The sequence below is a fragment of the Convolutriloba macropyga genome, unplaced genomic scaffold, assembly GCF_964194025.1.
Source record: "Convolutriloba macropyga unplaced genomic scaffold, txConMacr16.3 SCAFFOLD_985, whole genome shotgun sequence".
Lineage (NCBI taxonomy): Eukaryota > Metazoa > Xenacoelomorpha > Acoela > Convolutidae > Convolutriloba > Convolutriloba macropyga.
In genome coordinates, this window is record NW_027451928.1 from 8206 (window position 1) to 35363 (window position 27158).

The window sequence follows — 27158 nt, forward strand, 5'->3', positions numbered from 1 at the left end:
TCACATCAGAAAGAGTAAATTACCGCCTAGAATATTTATATCGAAAATTACCATTACGAATAAACAATAAAATATCAATTATTTGTTAATCAACTAGCTGACTTCCGGAAAAAGCAAAATGAAGAATTCAATAGTCTTTAACTTAGTTAAGGTCTTCATTTCGTAGTTCAGAAAGCGGTTATCAGGCTACAATTCCATGAGCACCAAAAATAACATACACAATCTCATAAGCTACGTTAGGAGACACAACAACTGTTACTCAGCTTTGTCGTGAACAACTCTACTTTGCTGTCGAACAAGTTCATCGTCACTTTGACTAGCTTCGATAGTATCAACAGACAGGAATTTTACCGTCTTTGTTGGCGATACATTACTTCTAATCTCCGTAGCCATATCATTGCTAGCTTCTTCCTCATCGCTTGGAGAGCTAAGCTGATAAGCGGGGAGGTTCACTGTACTATTTTCTGTAAACAGAGGTCCCTGTCCAATTTGTGACTGATTTAGCTGTTCCAAAGAAGCGCTCAAAAGTGGCGAATCCGATACGGCATTTATCTGTTGGTTTTGGAGGAGATGAGTTTCGTGAAGCTCGTTAATAGCCGGGGTACTTTGGGTTATTTGGTAAAACTCAGTTTCGTTGATTGGATTCTCGGCGTCTCTGAAAAGGGAATTCTTCGACGTTGGATCTCCTTCTCCTGTCACTAATTGTGTATCTGGTAGAGATATGCTATGTTGCACACGTTGTCTGCAGTTTTGTGATGCCGAATTATGCGGGGGTTGAGGTGAGTGTTGTCTTTGATGGACAGGTGTTGAGTTGTGAGATTGTCTGTCTGATTGGCTAACTGATTTTGCGTTTTCTCGTTGAGAATCTCGGTGACCTTTGATTATCTACAATACACAAAAATATTTCACTTGAAATGATCTTCCGGTTAAAAATTCTAGCAAGAACAATGATTTCATTAAATTAACTCCTTAGTTAGACGTCTTTATGGAATCATAGTTGATCGCAAATTTATAATAAGCTAAAAAAAGAAGAACATGGTTAATTTCCTCTGATGCACATAAGAAGAAATGCAAATGGTAAAAGAGGCAATGTAAAGTTAAGAATATAACATTGTGTAAAATTATAAAATCATTGTTTTTTTCCTCGGATTTTCTGCCCTGATTTCCAGAAATAGATGCACTTAGATAAAAACTGTTCTCGTAAAACAACAGAAGAAAACATAGCTGGCAGATTGCCAAAAATAGCAGCAATAGCTGTGTAGATCTGCAATCTCAAAAAATTAGTAAAAAAGACAGACCAAAAAATTCCTCTTTTCATTGAAGGCTGATATCTTATATTTGGTTAAATTTTGATTGAATTAAGTTTTTGCTGCCTCTATTAGCAGCTCTCTAACAACCTTCATTTAGAGTAACACACGCCCATTTGACCTTATCTCTTTGAATTAAAGTAACGAAGAGTCAACTTCAAAGTGAGGAAGTCATTTTTGAGATTGAGGTAAGCCAAGTCTGACCAAAAATTTAATCACGCAAATGAACAAAAAACTCGCTCCACTAAGAGCGAAAAATGACGTCACGCACGCTTTTCAGTTGAAATTGCATGAACGAATGAACAAAAAGCAGATTTGAAGTGGTTGTGACGTCATATGGTCGTAAAAAAATCGCAACGACGAAATAAAAAAACCAAGAGAAGGCCAATAATAGCCCCAGCTACAGCTGTGCGGCTATTTAAAAAATCTAATGCTCTCAATGTCATCTTTCATATCAGTTGCTTTTGCATCCTTCAAAAATTCTTTCCAAAAATGTTCTTTCAGTTCTTTTTTTTAAGGAAGCTTTCGATGTTGTTTTCAGTCTACGATTAGAAGGCAGACTATTACAAATTGGAATGGCTTGTGCAATAAAAATCAGTTAAAAACTTATTGTTCTGTCTTATATCGAACGTTATTTATTAGAGATGTCATGTTGTTTTATTCTCATGACAGAGAGGTTCAATTTTAAGGAAGATTCAGGAAGATCGTTGCTGAGTAAGCGAAAAAAATATTTTGAGCAATGATATTTCAAGAGAAAAGAGACTGGTAATATTTTGTTGCGAAGTTTGAGATCTGTGGACCGATCGTATTTTCTCCTAATAAAAATGGTTTTTATTCCCCAGTTCAGTTGTTTTTCTAAAGTTGTGAGCAATGACTTTTGCAACCCTATCAAAATTAAGCGGAATAATGTAGATGACTCATTACTATTGCATTAAGTAATAATATGTTCGTATTCTCTGGTCAAAAGTGTATTCAAAACTTTTATTCCACAAGCCATTCTCCGAAGAATCTTTTTCATTTCTCCATCAAATTTTAGTTTGCTATCAATACTTATGCCAAGATACTACACACTATTTGACTCTGCAATTTTTTCACTGTGGACATTCAGAACAGAATTTGTTAACCTCTTCCTGGTGCTTAACACAATATATTCTGTTTTTTGTTTGTTCAAAACTAACCGGGACTTTGCCAGTTAGTGGTGAACAAACAAAATTACTTACTACATGAACAGATCGAAATTGTCATTTGTATTCGACACATCTTGAAATTGCAACCCACATAATCGGGTTTTCAATGCTGCAGTATACTCCTCGTGACCAGCCTGATCTTATAGCTTGGTAGTTATCTCAGTCTCCCGGCTCATTGATTGAGATAAGGTAATGGAATTACTGATTGCATTTTCATTCTATTGTCGACCAGATTAGGACCCGAAACTCCCCTCTGTTTGGGTTGAGTTTCTATGAAAACAATCAGGGATCTCATTGAGCTCTAACAAGAATGGTTTTAGTTGCCTAACATTAGTCCTGAACAATTGGTCACAGACTAATCAAAATCGCTGGCACGCTGAAGTAGCAGAACATAGACAATAAGATAAGTTTCACAATACTGCTAGGTCCCTTAAGGAATCGTCAGGACGCATTCACAATTAGAAATAGTATTTGAATTTACCTGGCAAGACTGTTTGAGAACATGAACACTGGTGACAAACTTGATTGCAATGCTCACTGGTATGATTACAGCTGCACTGCACAAGGCGCATATTGGGTCATTTAGGAACAGGATCTGGTCGAACGTCTGAAAACACAAAAAGTACTGTTATTAAGTATTTAAAGCAGTCCTATTCTTCAATACACAGCAGTCAAATCATTTTCTAAAGTGAGCTTCAAGGTGGAACTTTTCAACCTATGGCATAAATAGTTCTGACGAAAATACTTCACAAACAATATGAACAAACAAAAAAATCTATTTAAAAGTCTTGTTTAAAAATTTTATCTATACTTTCTACTCCGCGTTAGTGAAAATATCACCCTACTTTTTTTCTTTTACTATACAATACAAGCAATGTGACGTACAATGCAGCACATGATTCGTTAGCGAACGTTTGCAATTTAAAAATTTGATGTCATAAACTGGATTGCTGTTTGAAACAAAATAATCTGAAAAACTAAGCATATTTTTAAAACATGCTGGCCATGTTGATGGAACTGCTTCATAAGTTAGGCCTCGCAATCTTTACCTTTCAAATGACTTCATGGAACCTACTATACGTACCATATTCTTTATGTAGAAAATCGATTATACATTGTAATGCTCCAAAGCAGGACAAGGGAGGAAGAATTCTTTAACTCCTCCAATTGCACAAAAACTTTTTAACCGAACAATAAATTCTGATCACAATCCCCCTTTCAACTGATGGTGGTGACAATATGTACAATTGTTTTACCTTGAACAGTACACAGACTAGTGGAATTGGGTTGTGCCCCATCTTCCTAGCCACAACATCACAGTGCTCCGAGACAGAGTCCTTCTTCTTACTTCCCATCCAGTCCATCGCCAGACTCAGACGATACTCTACAAAATCACAATCTAAACAGCTCACTCTGCACTGTCAAAATAGAAACAATTTTTAAAAAAAGTATTTAACAGCTCTTCAGTTAAACTAAATGCCAGTAATTCAAAGAAAACCGTACAAGAAGCATTACTTCTAAAATGCTGTTGCCACAAAAAATGAAGATGTTGACTTTGATTGTACTGAGTACTCAGAATTCTCAAACCAAAAAAAAAAAACAAAATTAGCCAGAAATTTACCATAATTTTAACTTTGTCTTAATAATGAGTCAATTTTTGGTACCTATCTCAGAATCATTAAAACAAACAAAACAGTTCTTATAAGTCCTCGTACCACGCAAGGCACCGGAAGGTTGTAATTGGGCGACAAAGATTCATGCACCCTAACTCAGATCTTGACAAATCAGTTGACATCTATAGCACTATCAAAGAAAAATTGCGTGGCATTTAAGCCTATGGATGATCATAGCTATTTATATGTAGCTTTAGCATTTTTGTAAATGACGTCCATTTTTCATCTAAGTAGTTGGCAAAAATGAAAGAAAAACTGTAGAAAAAATGTTTGGTTACAACTAATTATAGGTATGGCAATGACAAGAGTTGAGTATGAGAGAACATATATAAATAGTTTACGTTAAATTGCAAATTACTCAGAGTAAGGTCCTCTTGAGAGTGCCCGACGACATGTACGGATACGAAAGTTAATTAAAAAGAAAATTTGGGCAACACATTCTTCCCAACTGAATAAAAGCAAAGAGGGATCGTGTTACGAAAAGCATCTTGGAATAGAATAAAAAAGAGCACAACAGAACATAGCTGACAGCAAATCACGGTGACAGTGATGATGTGACTCTAATATAATTGGCAATATCTGTATCTCAAGGCCGCTCGAGTTACGTGAGTAGTGATGTGTCTTTCATGCCCCCCCCCCCCCCCCCCCCCCCCCGTAGTTTGCCCAGAAAGACACATCACTACTTACGTGAATATACACATCATAACCTGGAATCATTTCTTGTATCTAATTGGGACTTAGTAAAATTAGTCTCCAGTCAATAGGGCATAATTCCGTCAAAAATGGTTATCTTTATGTTAAAGTTTATATTTGTTAAAGGCGGTTTGAAAGAGAATGTCGAACGACCTCGTGACCTGTCCGTGTTATATCATTAATTATCAGTGTTACAACAAAAAATATTCTTTCTTACACATTCATTGCATCATTTACGAGCAAATAAAACCATTTATGAAAAATCACAATAGTTCCCTTAACTATTATAAAGAAAATCTGAGCAGTAAGAGATTAAGGTGAAGTAGAATTGCCAAATCAGACTAGAAAACACTTCAAAACGTTGCTTTTTATGTTGTTCGCGGCAAAAGCAATAGATCTTTCATAGATTTCAAATAGAAAACCGACAAGCCTACATACAGAGAAAACCCAGATATAAGTTTGCCACTTTTACGTAAGCAACAGTAAGTTGAGTCCCACGTGACATCTCTTCAACATGCTCGTCAATTAATTGAATTCGAAATTTTCACTCAAATTAATGGAGGCGCGACCAAGTTGAACAGATTTTAGGTGGGGTCAACTTCCTGTTGCTATCAGAAAACTGACCAACTTCTGTCTGAAATTTCTCTGAAAGCCGGCTCGTCAATTTTTGTCAAGCGAAATGTATTAAAGTTCTGATAATAATGCCTCGACCAGCATGAAAACCAATAGAAACAGTGAAAATTATTCTGACAAAAACTGACTTCAAAAACAGGCAGTTGACCATGTAAAACTGCATTTTATGCGTTTAGTTTTGCCAATGAGCGCTTACTTAATATCGAAGGTAAGTTAGCACTCTACAGTTTCTTGTAATTTCTCGTAATTTCCTATCAAACATGAAATTTTGATCTCATAAATTATATGAAGCTAACTTACTTTTGATGTTGAGTATAATATTTTAGCAAAGATTCCTAACCTGAGTAAACATCAGCTGGTATTTCGTTGAATTTGGCAATGAAACAGTGCTTCACCCAATCAACTATGATCTCCGAAAACCCAACCAGGGCTAACTCAGGCAACAGCTGTCCGAAATAAACCACATCCCAATTCAACTCTCGCAGGTTCCTCACTGACACTATGACCAATAGAATTAATAGATGCAGTCGTTCTCTGACGTCAGAGCAGGTAAGCTGGTACAAGTTGTTTTTGTCGAATTTCTTGAACACCGTTCCCTTCAGCTCCGCAAAATTGTTCGACATCATCACTATTAAGAGACTCTTGTTGTGCGAATTGAAGGCAACACTGAAAAAAAAAGAATTAATTTCTCCAATGAAAAAATCTATGTACAAATTACAGCAAAATATCATATTGCATTGGAGGGGACAAACAACGAAGTTATACACACCCATTTTCAGTCTACCCCACATTCACAGCAGACTGAATCATAGAAAGATACTCCAATGATACTTGGTACAAAACCATCAGGATGCGTACTAATTTGCAGGATGTTTATGTGTTTAAAAAACATAGTAGTAAAAAGGAGCAATAAATACTCGAGAGGAATGATTCAAACACTGACCTCTGTCCCAGAACAATTCTATGCGATAAGCCACTGCAACTCTAGTCAAGAGAATCAAGATCTTATGTGTTGAGAAGGTGAATCAAGTGTGGTGTCACTTTGAATGCTTTATGAGGCGAGGGTAGGGTATAAGGGGAGGGGGAATAAACAGACAGTTATTGTGCATGATCCCTGAAGATAACCTTTTGTCACGCCCCTATTTCGTCCCTCATAGTTACGTGATGATATTCCTTAAAATATCCATAAATAAGTGATATAAATTAATTAATATTCATTTAGTTTCAAGGCCATTTATAGCTAACATTTCCATCTAGGCCTGTAACCTCTAATTTGTTTATGTATACGAAAAACAACCGCAGAAGTGACAGTTTAATAGCAAACATATCAAGTGCCTAAAGGCCTCAATATTTACTTTTTTGAGTTTCTTGATGATAAATTCACATAATCAGTAAATAACTTCATGAGAGATTATGTACTTGGCGAAGTAATTATTCTGATAAAGTAGGTGCTAATACGGAACTTGTATATGTACTTAACAAACATCAAGAGACGTACAAAAGCCGGAAACCGCCCTACTTGAAAATCAGTAAATATTTGCGAAGGACCAATACAACTGAAGGCACAAAACCTGCGGAACCCACTATCTCCAGAACACCAGCGAACCGACCCAGAAATCAGTTGATAAAAACTAAAACTTTCTTTCAATTATTGTGACATCTTTCTTAATTCTAACAGAGGAAATAATAAAAGATTGAACTGGCAATTCTTTTAAAATTCTTTCCAAGTCTGAGACTACTCGTCAGAAATAATGTTGAGATCACAGATACTCCTAAACCAAGGCAACTAGTGGATATATCGCATATCCGAACCGCTCAGTAAAAGGCTTTTCCTAGCTAACTTTATTAAAATATATCTGCTAAAAATTGCACTGTGAAACATCTAAATAAGACCTTGGAAAATGGCAATAATTACTCTAGATTATCTCCATAATTTGTATCAATAACAACCCACAAAAATACTCTAAAAATCAGTGCGTAACATGGTGACAGGAGTTATTAACTGTTTTCCAGTTTAACGGACCGATAATTCGGTTAATTCCTTGATATTTTCGATATTTCCTTTCTTTATTCTGTTGTTTTCTTCCTTCTCTTCTTCTCCATTACCTTAAGAGCCTCCAATCATCCAGAACCACATCCAGCACTTCCTTTCCGAGCAAGATGATAACACAAAAAGCAGTAACAAAGGAAAGAATGGGTGGAAACTGTGTTTGTGTCTCTGTGGACTAAGTGTAACAGTAATACAAAAGTGTTTGAGTGGACAATAACTGGAACAAACTCAACCACAGCCGCCACAACGGACAAAAACAATACAGGGTATTTGCAAACGAGGATATTGTGAGTAAATGAATTTGTAAAATTAATTTTGGTGCTTTATTTATGTCAATTTATAAAGAACAAATTCTCCCCGCTATTAATAATTGTCGCTCTTCCCCCAATTTTGTTGAACATATTGAAGGAAACCACATTAATTATACCCAAAACAACAGTAAAACGCAAGCTCAGATAGTAATCGCTTTTTCCTCTTCATTTTATAAGTCTATCGTTATTTATGTGCTAGATAAAGATGACAAACGTGTTGCAATTTATTGGACAGCAAAAAGTTTAAATCAGAAATCTCGTAAATTTGGACTTATCCGTCACAAACTTCAATCTGATAAAGAAATTAACCTTGATAAGATCATCACTGATTATCAGATAACATCAGAATAATAAATTACTGAAACCATAACTTAATTAATAAATAAAAAAGAGCGCAAAACAAAAGTTTAAACAAAAATAAAAAACAATTATATTTTATTTCCCCACCCAGCTCCGGAGGTTAATGAATCAAACAGTGACTTCAGTCATTACGCTGTTGCCTATCTGAGTGCAGCTTCCACAAGGCCTGTGCGGTCGTGGTCCCCACGAATTTTCCTAAACTAAGGGGCACTCTTCAGAGGTGAGACTTCGGCGGCCCATACGGCTTCAACGATATAAGTCTGACGATTCGACCGGAGCTTTAGGAATAGGTTTATAAGCAGCCCTTCTTTATTATTTTTAGAACGAATGGTTTCAGTAGTTTCTTTTCTGATATTTCTGTGCTATTCATTTAACTGTTTTCTTCACTTAAATCCCCTTAATCTCTCCATTAAGTTAAGTTAAGCGTGCTATTTAATACTTTAGAACGAAAATAAGACTGATTGAACGAAAAGTATATAGTCTAATCGGGTAAAAAGCAAAATGGCACACGCGCAGATCAACATCACGCCTTTTTCCGGATCAGAAACGGACAATTTTAACGAGTTCAAACAACTAATAACAGGTGCAATCGGAGTTGCAGCAATCGCAAACGCGCAACAAGCGAACTTTCTGCAATTACATTTAAAAGGAGACGCTTTACGATACTTCTTAACCCTACCAGAGGCTACCAGACTAGTTTTTGAAGACAGTATAACAGCCCTAAGACACAGATTCACGAAGGATGACTTCAGAGAGATCAGAATTATAAAGTTAGAGAATCAAAAGTTTAATCCAAAAACAGACACTGTTAAAAATTTCTTAGTAAAGTTAAGAACTGAAGCCAATAAAGCATATCCAGCACCTGAAATAGTAGTAGCGCCAGCAGGAGCAGGTGACCCAGAAGCTCGTAGATTCGAAAGAGAGACAGCAGCAAGAGATTCTGCCCTTCAGATGTCAGAAAATCGAAAAAATGAGCAAATAAAGCGCTTCTTTATTAAGCCTAAGCTTTTAGAAAGGCCAGATACAGATACCATTGATCAAATATGCACCTTAGCTAGCCAACAGATTGCAATAAGGGAGATGTGTAATAGAGAAGAGTACTTTGACGATGGATTTAATGAAATAACAGTAACAAACACTGATAAAATGTTAAAAGCAATAACTGTTATCTCCAATAATCAGAAAGAACTTGAGCAGAAGCTTCAGCAGAGAACAGCACCTAAAAATGAGCCATCAGAACAAGGCCCAGTAAACACATTCACACCACATTACCCTCAACAAGTCTACAAACAAAGTTATAGACAAAATTTCCGCCCACAATACCAAAATTATCGACCAAATTACCCTCAATATCAGTCTAATTATCGTCCAGTTCAGCAAAACTATCGGCCCCAGCAACAGTACGCCCCCGTGCTAACAATTACCGAGAGTTTAGACCATAATTTAATGCCCCTAGACCGTTTCATTATAACGAACAGCCACAAACTCGTAACTATTGGACCGAACCTTCAGACAGTCCCCAATTTGTTCATCCAGCTTATGTTAATAGACCAGTTTATCGGTTCCCAACAAAAAATACCCCACAAAACCTTCTTAGACAGGGTATAGTTTACGATAGTCCAGCACAAGACCGATACGGTATGCAAAAAGCAAAAGAATTTAGTCGTGCTGGTGCACTCCAAAGTAGAAATATGAGAGGTATGAATTTCCCATTTAATCAACAGAAAAACTAATAAAGCCACCCAACTTTAAAAAACAAAATAAAAATTATAAAAACTCAGTTAACCATTATAACGAAAGCACGTCTAGTCCTAGTTTAGATAAAGTAATTGATCCAGTTTATAACAAAAGTAACAAAAAGCGTAGAAAACGCAAAAGTAATAATAATAAATGTAAAGTGAATAAAACTGTGCAACTCCCAACACAAGTATCTCAATCCACACCAAAGCCAATACCACATGTTCAGCAACTATTTAGCATTGTCCCACTTTTAGGCAGAACATTATCCTATGTTAAAGTTAAATTTAATGGAGAATTAGAAAGACGCGCACTAGTCGATACAGGAGCATTTGCAAATGTGATAAGTCGTGAATTCTACAAAGAACTAAGTAACACAAATATTAACTCAATAACAGAAATAGAAAAACCTGATCTAGATAAAGTTAAAATGGCAAACGGCAATATAGTTAAAATTGATAAAGCAATTAAAATTACATTTAAATTGGGCACACAAACATTTACAGAAGATTTCCTTGTATTAATTGTCACAACTCCTGTAATCCTAGGCAACCCATTCTTTGTTAAACATAAAGTTAGCATCTGCCCAGGACAAAGTTACATTAAATTCCCTGATCAAACACTACAAATAAGTGAAATAAAGCCAGAAAAGCAACCCAGAACAGTTGTAAAACGAAAAAAATTTGGAGTTTATACACAGAAAAAGCAAGTTTTACAGCCGAATCAACAAGCAGTATTAGAATGTAAGCTTTATGATAAACTAGAATCATTCACTGACCTTTGTGGAGTAATAATTCCAAACGAAATCTTTGAAAAAGATAGTGAAGTAATATTAACATCATCTCTAAGTAAAGTTGCTGAAAAAAACATTCTCTACATCTATGTCCTGAACATTACTGACCACCCAATTACCATAAATAAAGGCGAAGAAATAGCCAAATTCTCATTCTTAACATCAGACCAAGCTGAAAAGTTGTTAGAAGTAGATCCTCAATTAATAAATGTTGCAAAAATGAGCGAAAATTACTTAACAGAAATAAATCAATTAATTCAAGTTACAGACACCCCGAAAAGAAAATCTCAGCCAGCGAAACCGGCCCCGGAATATGAAAAACTATGGTTCCCAACTCCTGAAACGTGCCCAGATCCGACAAATTTGTCGCCTTTGCAGAGAGATCTATGAGCAACTGCTAAAACTGCAAGAAATGGAGAAATTAGATCCAAAGGGTAAACATCAGGATAAAATAACATTTTTAAGCAAGTTTCCGTGGGAAAAATCAGCCCTCAATGATGAGCAAAAAGCAGTAGTAGGTGAACTACTAGTCGAATTCAGTGATATTTTTGCGAAACACAGATTTGACGTTGGATATAATACAGATTTAAAAATAAAGTTAACTCCAGAAAGAAGCATACCAATTTACGAACAAGGCCCTCCAACGCCCGTCCATTTGAGAAATGAGTTACAAGTAGAGCTCGCACTAATGCATTATTACGGACTGATAACAACCTTGTCTCAATCAAGATATAGTAGTCCACTTTTCGCTCAAAGAAAGAATTCAGGAAGACTCAGACTATTAATTGACTTAAGTAAACCACTTGTTGAAAAATGACTACGTGAATACCAATTTCCCGATTTCCAACATGAGTGACGCAATAAATTACTTTGCCGGGAAAAAATTGTTCACAAAACTTGACTGTTCTCATGCATATCACTGTGTGCAAATGGCAGATGATGTATCAGTGCAACTGCTAGCATTTAACTTTGCTTCGAGAACTTATGCATATAAATGTCTCGCACAAGGATTGAATAAGTCAGTAACTGGATTTAGCTCTTTCATTAGACATTATTTGGACCCATGTTTAGCATCAGGAAACTGTACCCAGTTTATGGATGATATTGGAAATGCAGTAACAAATTTTGAACAATTGGTACCCTCTTTAAGAGAAATTTTTACGTGTATACGTCAATCTGGATTAAAATTGTCACCCGAAAAGTGTGAAATAGCAACTGACACAATGAAATTCCTTGGAAATAACATCAGTGCAGAAGGAATATCACCAGAAAAATCAAAAATAACGAAATTTCTTGATAAATTTAAAATGCCGAAAACAACAAAACAAGTAAAACGATTAATCGGCTTCACGCAATTCTTCCGAAATTACATTCCTAACTTAGGTGAAAAACTAATGTCATTTTACAAGCTCCTGAAGAAGGATGCAGTAATAGAAACCGCAGAAGAACATGTAAAAGCATTAGAAGTAATAAAGAAGGATCTAATGGAAGCAACAAATGTAACATTGCGATTGCCAAAACCAGGCCTACAGTATGTAATTCTTTGCGATGCTAGTTACCACGGTGCAGGTTTTGTACTAATGTTGGAAGACTACGTAAACGAAACAGGAAAGAAAGAAAAGAAAACATACGCTCCCGTATCGTTTGGATCGCATTTGTTTAATGCTACACAATTAAAGTTCTCAATTTATTACAAAGAGTTCCTAGCCTTGTACTATGCGCTGGACTACTTTTCACACTACATTTGGGGATCAAGCAAACAAGTAATTATACTCACTGACAACAAAAGCCTCACACAATTCTTCCAGTCAAAAGTAATACCACCATCTCTTTGGAATTGTTTAGACAGAATACTCGCCTTTGATATAGTAATTGCTCACATTCCTGGGCGCGCTAATTATGCTGCAGATTTTCTCTCCCGAATGGAGAATGACAAAACAGCAACAATGTCTTTAAAGTTAACAGATAGAATTCCAGTTAGAGAAATAGAAATTGATACAGAAGCACAAAACCCTGATGTTGAACTAAATGTACTGTTAGATGCAGAAATATCCAATGATGAAGTAAATCCAGAAGTATTAGATGCTCTCAAAAAACTCGGATATTACGAGGACTACAAAAAACGGCAAAGTAATTTACCAGTAACAGAAATCCAAGGACTGTTTAAACTAAAAAGAAAAACAGAAATAAATTCAATTGAGTACCCAAATCCATTAGATGAGTTTCCAGATCTTACAGACAACTTAATTAGCCTTAATTTAGCAGAAGAGCAGCAAAAAGATACAGACATTAGAACAGTAATAAGCTGGATTCAACAACCTAATCAACAACCAGATTTAAAGTATGCTTCAACCAATTTAAAAAAGTATCACAAACACTTAAACAGATTAATTCTTGAAGGGAATGTCTTATACCGGAATTTTTATGATGATACTGGAAAAGTACTTCATAAACAATTCTGTGTACCTAAGCATTTGTGGAAAGAGACTATATATAGGTTCCAAAATTCACAAACAGCAGGTCACTTAGGCACCAAAGCAACAATTCAGGAATTTAGAAAGCGATTTTATTATCCAGGCTTCACTGAACATTTCATTAGCTTCATCAAAAACTGCCTCACTTGTCTTCAATTGAACAGAGTACCGAAAAGCCACATCACACCGAAACTGCAACCAGTCAGTTCACTACAATCATATCCAGGAGATATGCTCCAAATTGATTTAGTAGGCCCCCTAAAGTCATGGCAGTATAAGTATGTTTTGAGTGCAATAGATGTCTTCACAAAGTACCAATTCGCAGTTCCATTAACAAATGGATATGCTGACACAGTAGCCCGAGAACTAGTAAAGGTGTTCTTCCAACACAGCTACATTCCTCAAACGATACTTAGTGACTTAGGAACCAACTTTACTTCTGAATTAATGTCAGAATTAGCAGGTTTATTAGAAGTAAAGCTAAAACATGCCTCACTAAAGCACCCTCAGACTATCGGAGCAGTAGAACGATCTCACGGACCACTGAAACGAATTCTGAAACTTAATACAGAAGAACAATGGAAAGACTGGCATAAATATGTTCCTCTTGCAACCTTTATCCATAATACTTCATATCATTCAGCCACAAATTGTTGTCCTTCAACTCTATTCCATGGCAGAGAACCCATAAAACCCCTTGACGTACGGTTCTCCAGAAAAGTAATGGAGAACAAATTGTCCGAATACCAGTTAATCCGTTAATTGCTGATGAAATTAGACAGCAAGAACCAGAAGTTCGTGTTCCTCTTGTATCATCCTCATCAGACGATGAAATGTTTCTACCAGCTCAACAGCCACAGCCGTCAATAGTACCATTTGATATTGAATCGCCTCCAGAAACACACGAAGAGCAATTTGCTTTAACTGATAGAAAAATAAGAGCCAGACCTTATAATCCAAAAAGAAAACCAGAGAAAAGTGCTTTCAAATCACCAGAATACCAACAAAAGAAAAATGTGCAAGGATTTAAAATAACTAGACAAATACAGTTACATGATGAAGATAGATCTAACCCTCACCTAACCAACCCAGTCAGAAGATCAGGCAGTCCTAGACCAAAAAACGCTCGTGCAAGACTGGAACAAGAAGAAAAACGTGAAGCAATAAAAGCATCAGCACAAGCATCAAAACAGTCAAATACTCCAAGTAGAGAGACAAAACTAGATCAAGTTAGAGCAAGTATAGCAAAATATTCAGGGAAAAAGCCCAGCAGTTCAACAAACAAACCAGTAACCAGATCTCAAACAAAAAAATCTTCACCAGGCTCATCTAATCAAAATTTAAACCATTTTAGTCAAGAAATAAATGCAACATATCAAAGTTCCCCAACAGATATCTTATATTCACCATACTCTTTTGCACACTGTATATCAGCTGACCTTGCAATGGCAAAGGGATTAGCCCGACAAGTCAAAAGCTGGTACCCAGCAGCCCCAAGTGCAATTAGACTTAGATATCCACCAGATATTGGCTCAGTTTTAATCTACTTCGACCCCATTTCCGAACGTTATATCTTCAGTTTAGTAACAAAATTCAGATACTACCACAAACCAACTTACGAATCTGTATTAGCAAGTCTCTATGAGCTGAGAGAAATAGTAATAGATGCAGGAATTTCACACTTAAGTCTTCCAAAACTCGCCAGTGGCTATGATAAATTAGATTTTAACATCATTTTTGAGCTTATATGCCAAGTCTTCGACCCTCTACCCATAACCATCTATATCCATTGGTATGTACAGACCCAGTACAGTCCAGCAGTACCCTTTATCCGCCCCAAAAGCCCAACAAGCCTGAGCAACTTAGCCCTAAAGCCCAAAAATCGCCAAAAACCGAAAATTTTTGACCTCAAAATCCAGTTATTTTGATATATCTCCAAAACTACTTGTCCGAACCTGGATTAACCTATTGTTCTGAAAATCCCTCATCCAGTAGAAGCGATTCCAGCCTTTATTGACCCCATTCGACCCGTTCTAAGTACCAAAAACTTAGTCTAAAATTGACCCTTCCGAAAATCCTGGGTTCAACTCAGAAAAACAGTCATAAAATTGTGAAAAAAGCCCCGATCATTCCAAATTTTTGCGCTGCAGCATTTTTCAAGCCGACATGCAAATTTTGAAGCGATTTGGAGAACTTTAAAAATCGAGTGACGCTGGAGCCCTCAATTTTTGACACTTTTCGAATCCGCTCGAATTCAATGATAACTCCTACAAAAAACCTTCAATTGACCCATTTTATAGCCCTAGACCATCCTACTGCTCACGCTTGACACCCCAATACCCAAAAATTCCGTCAAAAATCAATAAAAGTTGAGTTATGACAAAAATACCGAACCCTACCAAAGTGCGTTAAAATTGATTAAAATGTAGTGTAAATTATATCCCAAAAACATGCCAAAAACTGTCCCAAATGCCTCCAGCAGCTACCCCCAGCTACCACCTACATGGTACAAACTCAAACAACCGTTAAAACCCAATATTTCCAAGTATATATTGAAAAATGACGAAAAAACGAAAATTGCGCTTCTGCTTCAATCCTCCGCTTCAAAAATTTTGTCATTTTATTCTCCACCTGACCCGATAAAAGCCACCTATACCACCTACAAACCTAGTGCGACCCCCCACTAGCCTCGTAGTACCATAAAAATCAGTCCCAACTCATCCCAGTATCAACCATGAAGACTTCAACCCAAATAAGCTCTGAAACCGCCACAAATTTGTCAGGAAAAATTCAGTTATTTCCCACTAGAGTCAAAAAAATTAACTTCTGACAAAAATTAACCACACCATCAGCACTCCCACATCTATAGCTCTCAGAATATGCACTCCCAGCCCCCTAGTGCCAATACAAGACTGCCAAAGTAACGAAAGTCACAAAAAATCGAGTGAAATTTCCGAAAAAAGTGATCAAACATGCATCTTAATACCCGAATATGCCCAATTTTATTGTTAATTCAGTTAGCCCCACTCATAAGCAGTCCAACCATAGCAATATCAATCATTTTGAACAAGTTTTTCTTAGCCTCATAGCCAATAACCTACCCCCTATCTGGGCCTTTTAAAAAAACCCAGGTTCACTGCAGCACAAACGTTATAACTAGAACAAACGTTAAAAAATAGTCAAAACCACCCAAATTTTTGCGCTGCAGGGTTTTTTGAGCCGACAAAGCGATTCACCAATTTTGAGCTCAATCGAAGCATTTTAAAAATTGAGTGACGCTGGGCCCCTCAATTTGGAGACTTTTTGAAAATTCACGAACATGTTCGGAAAATCCAAAATATGATCGAAAACCTGATATTATTAGCTTAAAACATCTGCATGCTCAAGCTCTACACGCCCATATCAAAAATATTGAAAATTATTAAGTAAAATGTTGAAATAATAGCAAAAAACTGAAGCCTACCAAACTCTTCTCAAATTCGTCAAAACAGAGCAAAATTTAGAACATAAAAATAGTATCGAATAGCCGAATTATGAGCCCATATCCAATATTCAGTCTCCCTAGTAGTTACCCAAGCCCAATAAACCCATACAATCGCACAGAAATTCATAAATGTTGAAAAAAGTGAAAAAACCGAAAATTGCAGATATTTCACAAAATTTGGTCCGAAATTCTAAACTGAAAAACTTAATATATTATAGTCAAATAATGCATTAAACCACACCAATAGCTGCCACCAACATAGTACTCGCTAGTATGACCCCCACAATTACTGTCAAAAATCAATTCTCTTCAATCTATGTCAACTTATGCACCAAACATGACGCTTCACAAGTAAAAAATCAGTACATTTCACAGAAAAACTGGTATAAAACCTAAGTTAATCAACTCCAAACCTACCAAAATGCTACCCCTGATAGCCACAGATATCAGTAACAACAGTTAGCACCTGATTTAGGCCACTAGAGAATCACCAGACTGACACATGTCTCGAAGAAGCTCAATTAGTGGAAAAATCATGCTTGAAAATTCGCATTTTGGACCCAAAAATCAACGTTATGACCCGAAAAATAGCTTCAAACCCTATAATTCATTAACATACATTACAACAAACCAAACAAACGTGAATTAAAGTAACAAAACTTAGTGAAAATTGCGACAAAACACAACAAATACCTGACTTCCGACCAGTTAAAGTGTAGTACAGAGCACTGAGAGCACACAGACCACCAACTTCGGCCCTCACACCAGCCGCACCAAGCAACTTTGGAGTTTTAAATGACACTATGTCCACATGCTCAGCATAAATGTCATTGTAAAACTCGTACCCCAATTCGGCACACACATTTGCACGCAGATTTGCACGGAAAAAAGTGCAATGCACCTCTTTGCCGTGCATCTTCTTCACGAAACATGGCACACACTCATGAATAGCTCTAAATAATAAGCATACACCACTCCACAATTAATAATACATGTAACAAACTAAAGAAAAACAAATAAAAATATCAATAAATATTATAAATATATGCAATTACCTCTCAACAGCGGCCTGCAATCCCCCCATCGACCGTGGAAAGAAGAACCCAGCAGCTTTCAGGCGATCGACTTGTGACCTCACACGAGTAATGTGCTTTGCAGAAGCACTAAACCCGACATGAAGCGAAGCCAACTCCTGAGACACCATCTGCTGAGTTGGAATTTCCTTCTCCTGAACTTGCATCTCGCTGCCCACCTTCACTTCCACTTTGTACATCAACACCTCCCGATGTACGGCCAATTCTGATGTTCCCACGTTCTTTGTCCCCAGTACCATATGTTCTGCTTTGTCCCGATAAGCTCGTCGCTCCTCAGATGACCGAACAAATGATGGATACACCCATTCAGACTGAGACAACGACTTGCTTCGCAAGAAAGTCAGAAAATCCTCATACTGGGCAACATCCATGATTCACAATAACTATCTGAAAGTTTAAAAAATTGAGTCAAACTAGTTATTAAGCAAGCAGAAAGTTAACGTGTTAAGTCAAAAATGAACAATCACAGGAATGAAAACACACAAACAGAACAAATTACGCAATAAATGCCAAGGACATTTAAATACCATGCTATAATGACCGCTAATAGTTAATAACACATGCCGCAAAACACACAACAACGCTCTGAACATACAATTGCACCCTTCACTAGCATTCACTTATTTACTACGTCTCTCTAATTCTTCCTTTTGTCCCCTACTTATATCCTCAACCCCCCCCCCCCACAAAACAAGTCTTGATATATTAATTACTACCATATTACTAGCACCATGTACGAAGTATATTAGTAGCACCAGTCAATATTACATGTAAAACTACAATATTAAAGTCAGTCCCAACAGTCAGTCCCTTACACAGTTATATTAATATTAATATTACACAATATTACAACTATTAATATAGTTAAATAAAATAAAAATAAATAATAAGTCACACTGAATCCTCCCTGACAGCCTCCTCTGATCTTTTCACTTCCCCCTTCTCCTCCTTCGATTTGCCCACACTCCCAACAATCCAGATACTAATGATAATAATAAAAAGAATACTAATATAATAATAATCCACCACTCAGTCCCACCACCACTCCCATTATCAATAACTATATCATCTACTGCTGTCATATTGCACTTTGGATGTTTCAATCTTGACCAGTGAACAGCGTTCCTTCCGACAAACCTGGTCCCAGTTGTGCAACATCCAATAATTAAAGAGGAAACAGTGATATTAAAGCACATGGTGCAATATTGTGGGCAAAATAATCTGAAAAACTCGAAAAAACATGTAAAGACTGCATAATTCGACCCCCCCAACCACTATCCCCATCATCACACACCCATCATTCAACCAAATAACCACACTTCAACATGTTTAAACACCATACTCAGTAGTAATATCAATAAATACACACATCAGCACACATCACCTAAAAGTAGAGTACACCTGAAATAAACAAACATCACATAAACAAGTGACATATTGAGAAAACTAGATCTAGAAGCCCGAGTAAAGTAACTAAATGAGCAAATAAACACCGGAAGACCAAATAGAGCCAGTTGAAACACTCAGAAGAGCCACATCAGTAGAAGATTGTCCTGAAACAAAGTCGATATTATTGAAATATGAAAATGTTACTCACAATTGTGTTAAATCTCTTACTTTTCGGCCCCACTTTTGAAACTCCGATCAATACAGAAGCAGCTCTGGATAAAGGCATCATCTTCCATAAAGAAGGAAAGATTCTGATTACCGAAAAGTTCATAAATGTGGAATTTTTAGTACCGTTTCCTCGCTATAATTTCACTATCAGACAACAAGTAGAGACTCTACTTAATGATCTCTCGAAAAAGTGGATCACGCAATCGGAATTTTGCAACCTTACCCATAGCACTACTTACCGGAACCAAACAGCTGCCTTCAATGTTGATTGGCTTTACACAAAAATACTCAATGAAACCATAGAAGCCGAAATTGAAGTCCTCAAATTGTGCAACGAGACTGAAAAACTCCTTACCAGAGTCAAAGAAGACCCTCACACTCGACAAAAACGAGCCGCCCCGCTTGCAATAGCAGCCGCAGTTGCTGGAATTGGACTCTTTGGTCCAGGAATCGCAATGAGTAGCGGAGGATGCGGTGGAATTACAGGAATTTTCGGATCTTGTCAGCGAACGTCTTAAAACGCTGAAAATATTGATCGATTAGCTAACAGTTTCAATAGCCTCAACGACTATATCATGGAAATCGGAGCACAAACCGATGAGAAATTTTTCCTAGTTGCTGACGAACTTGCAAAGGTTTAAAAAGTTCAAAACGAAATGCAAGAAAACCAGAACAGAAACTGGAAACTAGTAGAGGAACAGTTTGCAATTATAGATCACAATCTGAACGCACTAGCAACCTGCATGGAAATCCAACTATCACAGCAACAATTGAATATTAACTTTGATACAGCAGCTTCATTACTTCTCACTCTTTATGCAGATATTAAAAGTTACAGAGCAGCCTTATATTCTTTTCGAATTAATGTTATAAACGCAATTCCTACTTTGCTTGACAAACGTCTTCCAATCTCCTTAGTGCCTCGTAAATCTTTGATAAAGATCCTTGATTCAGTCCATGATAGCCAAAAGAACGCCCCAGATCGTCTAACTTTGGCAATACCCATGACTGACATCCTTTCGTACTACGATGCGAAATTAGTACAAGAGATTTCGACAGTTGAAGACGGACATTTACTGACACTAGCCATTCCCCTAGCCTCTAGCCAGACAGTGTTCGAAGTTTATCGTGCAATAGTAATCCCTATGCCTCAAAAGGACTCCGTAGACGCCTTACGATATGTAATAGAGGGGAGTACTTAGCAATCTCAGAAGGACAGATGGAAACCACAGTACTGACGAAAGCCCAGTATGACAACTGCCTTGGATCGCCACGATACACAATCTGTCATGAGACAATGGAAACCCACCTAGGATTCTCCTCGTGTCTAGCAACCCTCAAGTTTCACCACACAATCTCAGCATTGAAAGTATGTGATACAGAGAAGGTTGTGTTACCCAACCCAGAACGAGCACAGAACCTCGGATATGGAATTTGGCTCCTCACATCAGCTTCAAGTGATTATACCCTTAGTGAGATTGGTATGGACGAAAATGGCCGACACATCAATGTTCCTCACAAAGGTTGTAACATCTGTTTAATCACATTAAAATGTGGACATACAATGTTCAGTGACAACATTAAGATTCGAGCTGATTTACAAAGTTGTCAGTACCTTCCAGCAACCAGAATTAATGTTAAATTATCAGATCCACTTGCCCATTTAATTGATTCAGTGCCTAACAAACATGAACTTCCGAAATATGACTCTCCCACCGAAGCAAATCTCGATTTATTGAAGAAAGTTAAAACGGAATTTATTTACTCGAACAGAAAATTATCAACAGAGTCACTAGATGCCATAGCAAAGCCAATTACCACTGAAATGAAGACATTCCAGCCAGCACTAATTGATAAACTTGAATCTTACGTACCGATCAAACTTTCCCTTTCATTAACCATTATTGTTTTTATCGGAAATCTAGCGTTACATATTTTCTTCATGTTCTTATACCATAAAGTAGCCTTTGTACGAAGAATGGTACCAAATTTCATGAAGCTCAACGGAACCAATGTACCGCTAAACCCAGTAGTTTCCGTGCCCAAACATCTAAAAGCAGATGTAGTCACAACTCTTGCCAAACAACTCAAGCAACCTCCAACAGTCATATCTCCAGAAGAACTTGGAACACTCAAGCGACGAAGACGAAATTCCATGCCAACAACTTCGGCTCTCTCATTGAACACCCTGGAACGGTTCAATACAGAAGACGAACTGGAGAATACAGCTCAAACCCCAGAGGAAAGTATGCTTTGAGTTCTTGATAGTCTTATATAAGTTTGACAAGTATTATTCCTCTCACACATTAAGTATCTCTTCATTCATTAAGCTTAACTAATCAGTGCTTCATAAGTTCAAACTAGTACCTGAATTCACAACCTAAACCAGTGCATTAAACCATCCCTCCAGTTTGACCATATGTGTCTCCTCCTCAAAAGTTTAGAGCCATTATTCACAGAAATAACCATGATTATTCCCAGTGCTAATTCCCGCTGTTCTTTTAACCGTCACTTTATCTTATGTCTTCACTCTTTCTTCTGAATGAGCGCATTTTATCTCCCCTAAATGTTTCTTTAAAGCCTTTAACCTTGTCTCAACCTTCTTCATTTTAACTTTATCTTAACTTAACCTTTATTTCTCTTAACTTCTTTAACTCTTTTTAACCTTAAATGCTTTCGTTCAAAACTCTTTTCTAAGAAAACATAAATTGGGTGGCTCCAACAAAAATATGTTTATATCCTTATACTCGTGCAGATTATACGTTTTATAGAAAAATTGTAAAAACCCAGTTCCTTCAAAATTTTCATGGAAAATTTTCCTAAAGTCGGGTAGTGTCACGCCCCTATTTCGTCCCTCATAGTTACGTGATGATATTCCTTAAAATATCCATAAATAAGTGATATTAATTAATTAATATTCATTTAGTTTCAAGGCCATTTATAGCTAACAATTCCATCTAGGCCTGTAACCTCTAATTTGTTTATGTATACGAAAAACAACCGCAGAAGTGACAGTTTAATAGCAAACATATCAAGTGCCTAAAGGCCTCAATATTTACTTTTTTGAGTTTCTTGATGATAAATTCACATAATCAGTAAATAACTTAATGAGAGATTATGTACTTGGCGAAGTAATTATTCTGATAAAGTAGGTGCTAATACGGAACTTGTATATGTACTTAACAAACATCAAGAGACGTACAAAAGCCGGAAACAGCCCTACTTGAAAATCAGTAAATATTTGCGAAGGACCAATACAACTGAAGGCACAAAACCTGCGGAACCCACTATCCCCAGAACACCAGCGAACCGACCCAGAAATCAGTTGATAAAAACTAAAACTTTCTTTCAATTATTGTGACATCTTTCTTAATTCTAACAGAGGAAATAATAAAAGATTGAACTGGCAATTCTTTTAAAATTCTTTCCAAGTCTGAGACTACTCGTCAGAAATAATGTTGAGATCACAGATACTCCTAAACCAAGGCAACTAGTGGATATATCGTACATCCGAACCGCTCAGTAAAAGGCTTTTCCTAGCTAACTTTATTTAAATATATCTGCTAAAAATCGCACTGTGAAACATCTAAATAAGAGTAAATGGCAATAATTACTCTAGATTATCTCCATAATTTGTATCAATAACAACCCACAAAAATACTCTAAAAATCAATGCGTAACACCTTTTATTTGTTTAAAAAGGCTACCTTAAAGTTGTAGCTTCCAGAAGGATGATAACTGAATGCACACATATGTACATGAAGGCCAGAAAGAACTGGAAGAGGAATTTGAAAAGAGCTCTCAGAGCTGATATGGACACCATTGCATGATCCTTTTGAGCTATACGCGTAGCTGTCCAAAACACAGTGTCCATCAGGTCTTGTCCTAGAGTAGAGAACAGTCTGTCTGCAACGTCCAGCATATTGAATATTATGTACACTTTCAAGACATTCTGGCCACGCACCTGAGAAAACAGAATTGTTCAAGAATGTAGACTCGTTTTCTCGGATAGGTGAACAACTCAAACTCTAACGTCATCAATACATAATTGATTAATTTTTTTCCAAACTAATGCCAACCAACATAACTCTTAACGTAAAGCTATGTTCCATTTGTTACTTAACTGATTACAACGGTTTTTAGCTTGCAATTAAAAAGGATATCCGTACAAGATATCTTCAGTCTTCAAAGCGACTTCATAACTTAGCAGAAAGAACCCAGAAATTTATACATCTAAAAACTAGGCGTAAAGCTTGTTGAAACAAAAATCTAGCAATACGAGTGCTATGAAAAAACATTTATGATACGACATAAAATTGTTTCAATTTCAGACAAAACATGAGTTATCCATCCATCATAGAATACGCTTAAGATTGAAATTTGTTCATTCTTTTTGGTGAAAATTTCCCATGCTCGGCAAGTAGTTATCGCAAAATTACAAAAAACATTTAAAATATCAGTTGACAAAAATATTAATAATTTATAATTTTCATATATTCGTAATATTCATAAATATTATGAAAATATTCATAATATCACTTCAAATAAAATTCACAGGACGAAATTTTTTTTAATCACGAAAATGTGTTTTAAAATATTTTACCACTTTACCTGATGGTACAGAAACGACAAGTCTATCCACTGAAGGCTGCAACAACAGAACACAGTCAATAGCACTCTCACAATATCACAAATCTGAGCGGGCTCTAACATCCGTTTCCTCCTCCCGTCACTTGTCTTTCTCTGGCGTCCAAAAAACGACAATAAAACCGACTTGATTATCAGAAACAGTCGAATAGGGAGCATAGCTAGCACAAATATGAACGAATCCAACGCGAGCATAAATCCATACAGGAAGAATTTTTCCAAATGAAAGGGAATTCTGATCAACGTGTAAACTTTCTCAATTTTCTCTTCATATTTTTCGTGTTCGTTATTCAATTCGTACGTGTTCTTGATTTCCATTTCAAAGTATTTTGTATATGACATCTTGGACAAGTTTGAGACTAAGTCATATTGGAAATTGGCACTTTTGACATTCTCGCTGTTGTAATTTGCTTTCAGCTCGCGAGTTGTAGAAAATGCAGCCATTTTGTGAAACAAAGACAACCTGAAAATGTGTCAAAGAACGAGCATAGCAAACATATTTTAACAGTTTTGACCATTAAGAAATTCAATAGGTTCGAGAAAAGCTGATTCAGTATTCAATAGGGGTTCCAAATTCAGAAATTACGGCAATGCCTCAGTCTGCTAAGACAGGTATTTTCCATTTCGTCATTCTCAATTATTAATTCCATTCCAGAAAAATCGATTCTATCAACTTTCGGCTAAAGCATCGATCATGAAAAAGATTCTTATCTTTTTCGTCTCCATTGAAGTTTTCAACACAAAATTCATTCAGTTTTTAAGTTACTCGGAGGTTTTGAAAGAATCTAGCTACATAATAGCCCTTTCCGGTCAAAATTATCAATAATGATTATGGAAAAATATCTTACCTATGGTCAACAATTTTGCAAATACTGCAAAAACAAAAAAGCTACCTCTACAAAAAAAAAAGACTTTATTGCAGCTCAATTAGCAAAACCTCCTGGCCCGTTCAAAAGGCAACGCATTAAAAACTCTAACAGCAACTGAACTGCAATTTAGTACAAAGAATTGGCACTAGCTTATCAGTGCTTATAAATGTGCACCCATAGTAAACAACACGATCCCTATAACTCATCTCCGAAAAATAAAAAAACAAACATAACCGACTAAACGTCGGAAGCATTGCTCTCGAAAGACTAGTGGGAGCTCTAATCAATTGCAGCCTGCTTCAGTCGGGAGGGGGAGGAGGAGGGGTACCCTAATTGGGAATAAAAAGTTCAATAGTGGGCTTCAAATACCCACAGAGGTTAACATATACCACTATTAAGATTTAAAGTAAAAAATGGCACCAGTTTCGGCGCACTTTTCATTTGACTTTTAGTATTAAATTGCCGCCAATTGTATTCAGCTGCTTGAAATTCTGATTGAGAGTGAACTTTAGATCACGCGAAACGCAAAAAGTCAACGGCGTAAAAGTCACTCGAAAAGTCAAAAATGTCAAGCGAAAATTTTGCATAAAAAAGACACACGTTTACAATAATTGCTATGAACTTCGTTCAAGAGCAATTAAACAACCTTCAAACAAGTGGAACTACCAGCAGGTTTTCAGTTCAAACATTCCAAGGAATAATTCAGGGAATAAAACATAATAAGCATAGATAACTATGCAAATCTACAGTCCCAAAAAGATTTTGAAAAAAAAAAAACTAAGAAGAGAACTTTCAGTTTTTTAATTAAAATTGCTGATGTCAAATTTTGAGGTCGAAGAAAGTTTCTTACTTATGTATGGTTTATATTAGCTGCCCTTGAAACCCCTTCAGTTAAATATACACAGTCAACCTATCTCCTTTAAGCAAGCAAAAGTCTAGTGAGGACAGTCGTTTTTGATAGAGATAGATCACGTGTTACCAATAACTTAATCACGCGAATGAACAAAAAACTTGCTCCGATTGAAAAAGGTTTAGTCGGTGGCGAGGTCGATGGCCGAGTCTAAATCATTCGGTGGCGAGGTCGATGGGGTTGTATGTCGATAAATTCACTAAGCAGCTTCAAATGATGTTCATATAGACCACTACTATAATTCAAATTTTTTAAAGTAAAACCAAATGTTGCGTACTTTTCATTTTTTTACACAAAACTGGGAAAATAAACAACGTAAGAGTTAGTCGAAAACTCAGATACGTTCAAATAGTCAAATCATTCATTCACTCACTCATTTTCTTTCACCCACTTTCTCTCACACACACAAGCGCCCGCCCGCACGCGTACACAGACACACAATGTAAAGGCTGATTAAAAGTTTTAGTTTAGTAACAAAATAACAAAAATTATGGCATTTCTGCATACATGAACCACACCCGGAAAGTTGCCGGAAATAGCCGCCATTGATTCCGATACACACCGATTGGGATTGAAGGGACAGAAAAACAAAGATAAAAATTGATTGTTATACGAAAACATATTAACAGTGCCAAAAATTTTGATTGGATTTCGTAGTTATGCATACTCCTGTTTCTTTATGAGAGGATTCAGGGGCTATTATCAACGCATTAGAGATGATAATTAATACTTATAGGAACAAAGTTCAAGTTCCGGACATCTAAAATGGGGCTTTATGGGTTTATCTTGTTTCTATTTTGATTTCAGCTTTCAATACCAATTCTGTTAAATTGCTTTGCTGAGCAACTGCTGTTTAAAAGCACCAGAAAGAGCGAAAAATGGAATTAACCCAGAGAAGACAAAAAGATTTCATGCAAAATGTTGAACCAGCTGAACTAACGTAAAGCTAAAAAAATTTAGTACGACAAAGTAAAAAAAACATAGGCGGAAGACTCCATATTGACTCAAAGTAAAAAGTCTTACGCTAGCCAACCACTAACTGGTACAACAAACTTTATTATACTATTCAAATTGAAATAACATCAGTAAACAAATCAACAGAGAAAAAAATCATTAAAAAATTTTCTTACAAATCCAGAAGCATTGTGTACGTTAGTATCTGGTTTAAATTAACTTAGCTCAACAATTAACTATCAAACGATAGGATAAATTTAACCAACGAAACATCTCGAAAAAGGGGAAAAATAGAGCAGAAGGAAATAGTTAAAGAACAAAACCTAAAAAATCTGTTGAATTCGCGGATATTAAAAAAATTCAAT

General features: G+C 36.4%; 1 protein-coding gene across 1 annotated transcript; it reads right to left on the bottom strand.

The window, feature by feature from the left end:
- Positions 1 to 24519, bottom strand: LOC142357055 (transmembrane anterior posterior transformation protein 1 homolog). Its single transcript, XM_075408773.1, has 6 exons — positions 24025 to 24519; positions 23121 to 23377; positions 5834 to 6159; positions 3751 to 3878; positions 2976 to 3101; positions 1 to 885 (listed from the first exon to the last, which is right to left on the bottom strand). The coding sequence occupies exons 1-6, from the start codon at positions 24502 to 24504 to the stop codon at positions 256 to 258; spliced, it is 1947 nt and encodes a 648-aa protein (XP_075264888.1). The 5' UTR covers positions 24505 to 24519; the 3' UTR covers positions 1 to 255.
- Between the last annotated feature and the right edge of the window lie 2639 nt (positions 24520 to 27158).

Bases quoted from the DNA above. Each gene is read 5' to 3' on its own strand.
- LOC142357055 (XM_075408773.1), bottom strand. From the start codon at position 24,504: ATGGCTGCATTTTCTACAACTCGCGAGCTGAAAGCAAATTACAACAGC. The intron at 3,879-5,833 runs GTTAGGAATCTT...GTGATTTTGTAG, and splicing joins ACCAGCTGATGTTTACTCAG to AGTATCGTCTGAGTCTGGCG. The intron at 3,102-3,750 runs GTAAAACAATTG...TTGTGTTTTCAG, and splicing joins TAGTCTGTGTACTGTTCAAG to ACGTTCGACCAGATCCTGTT.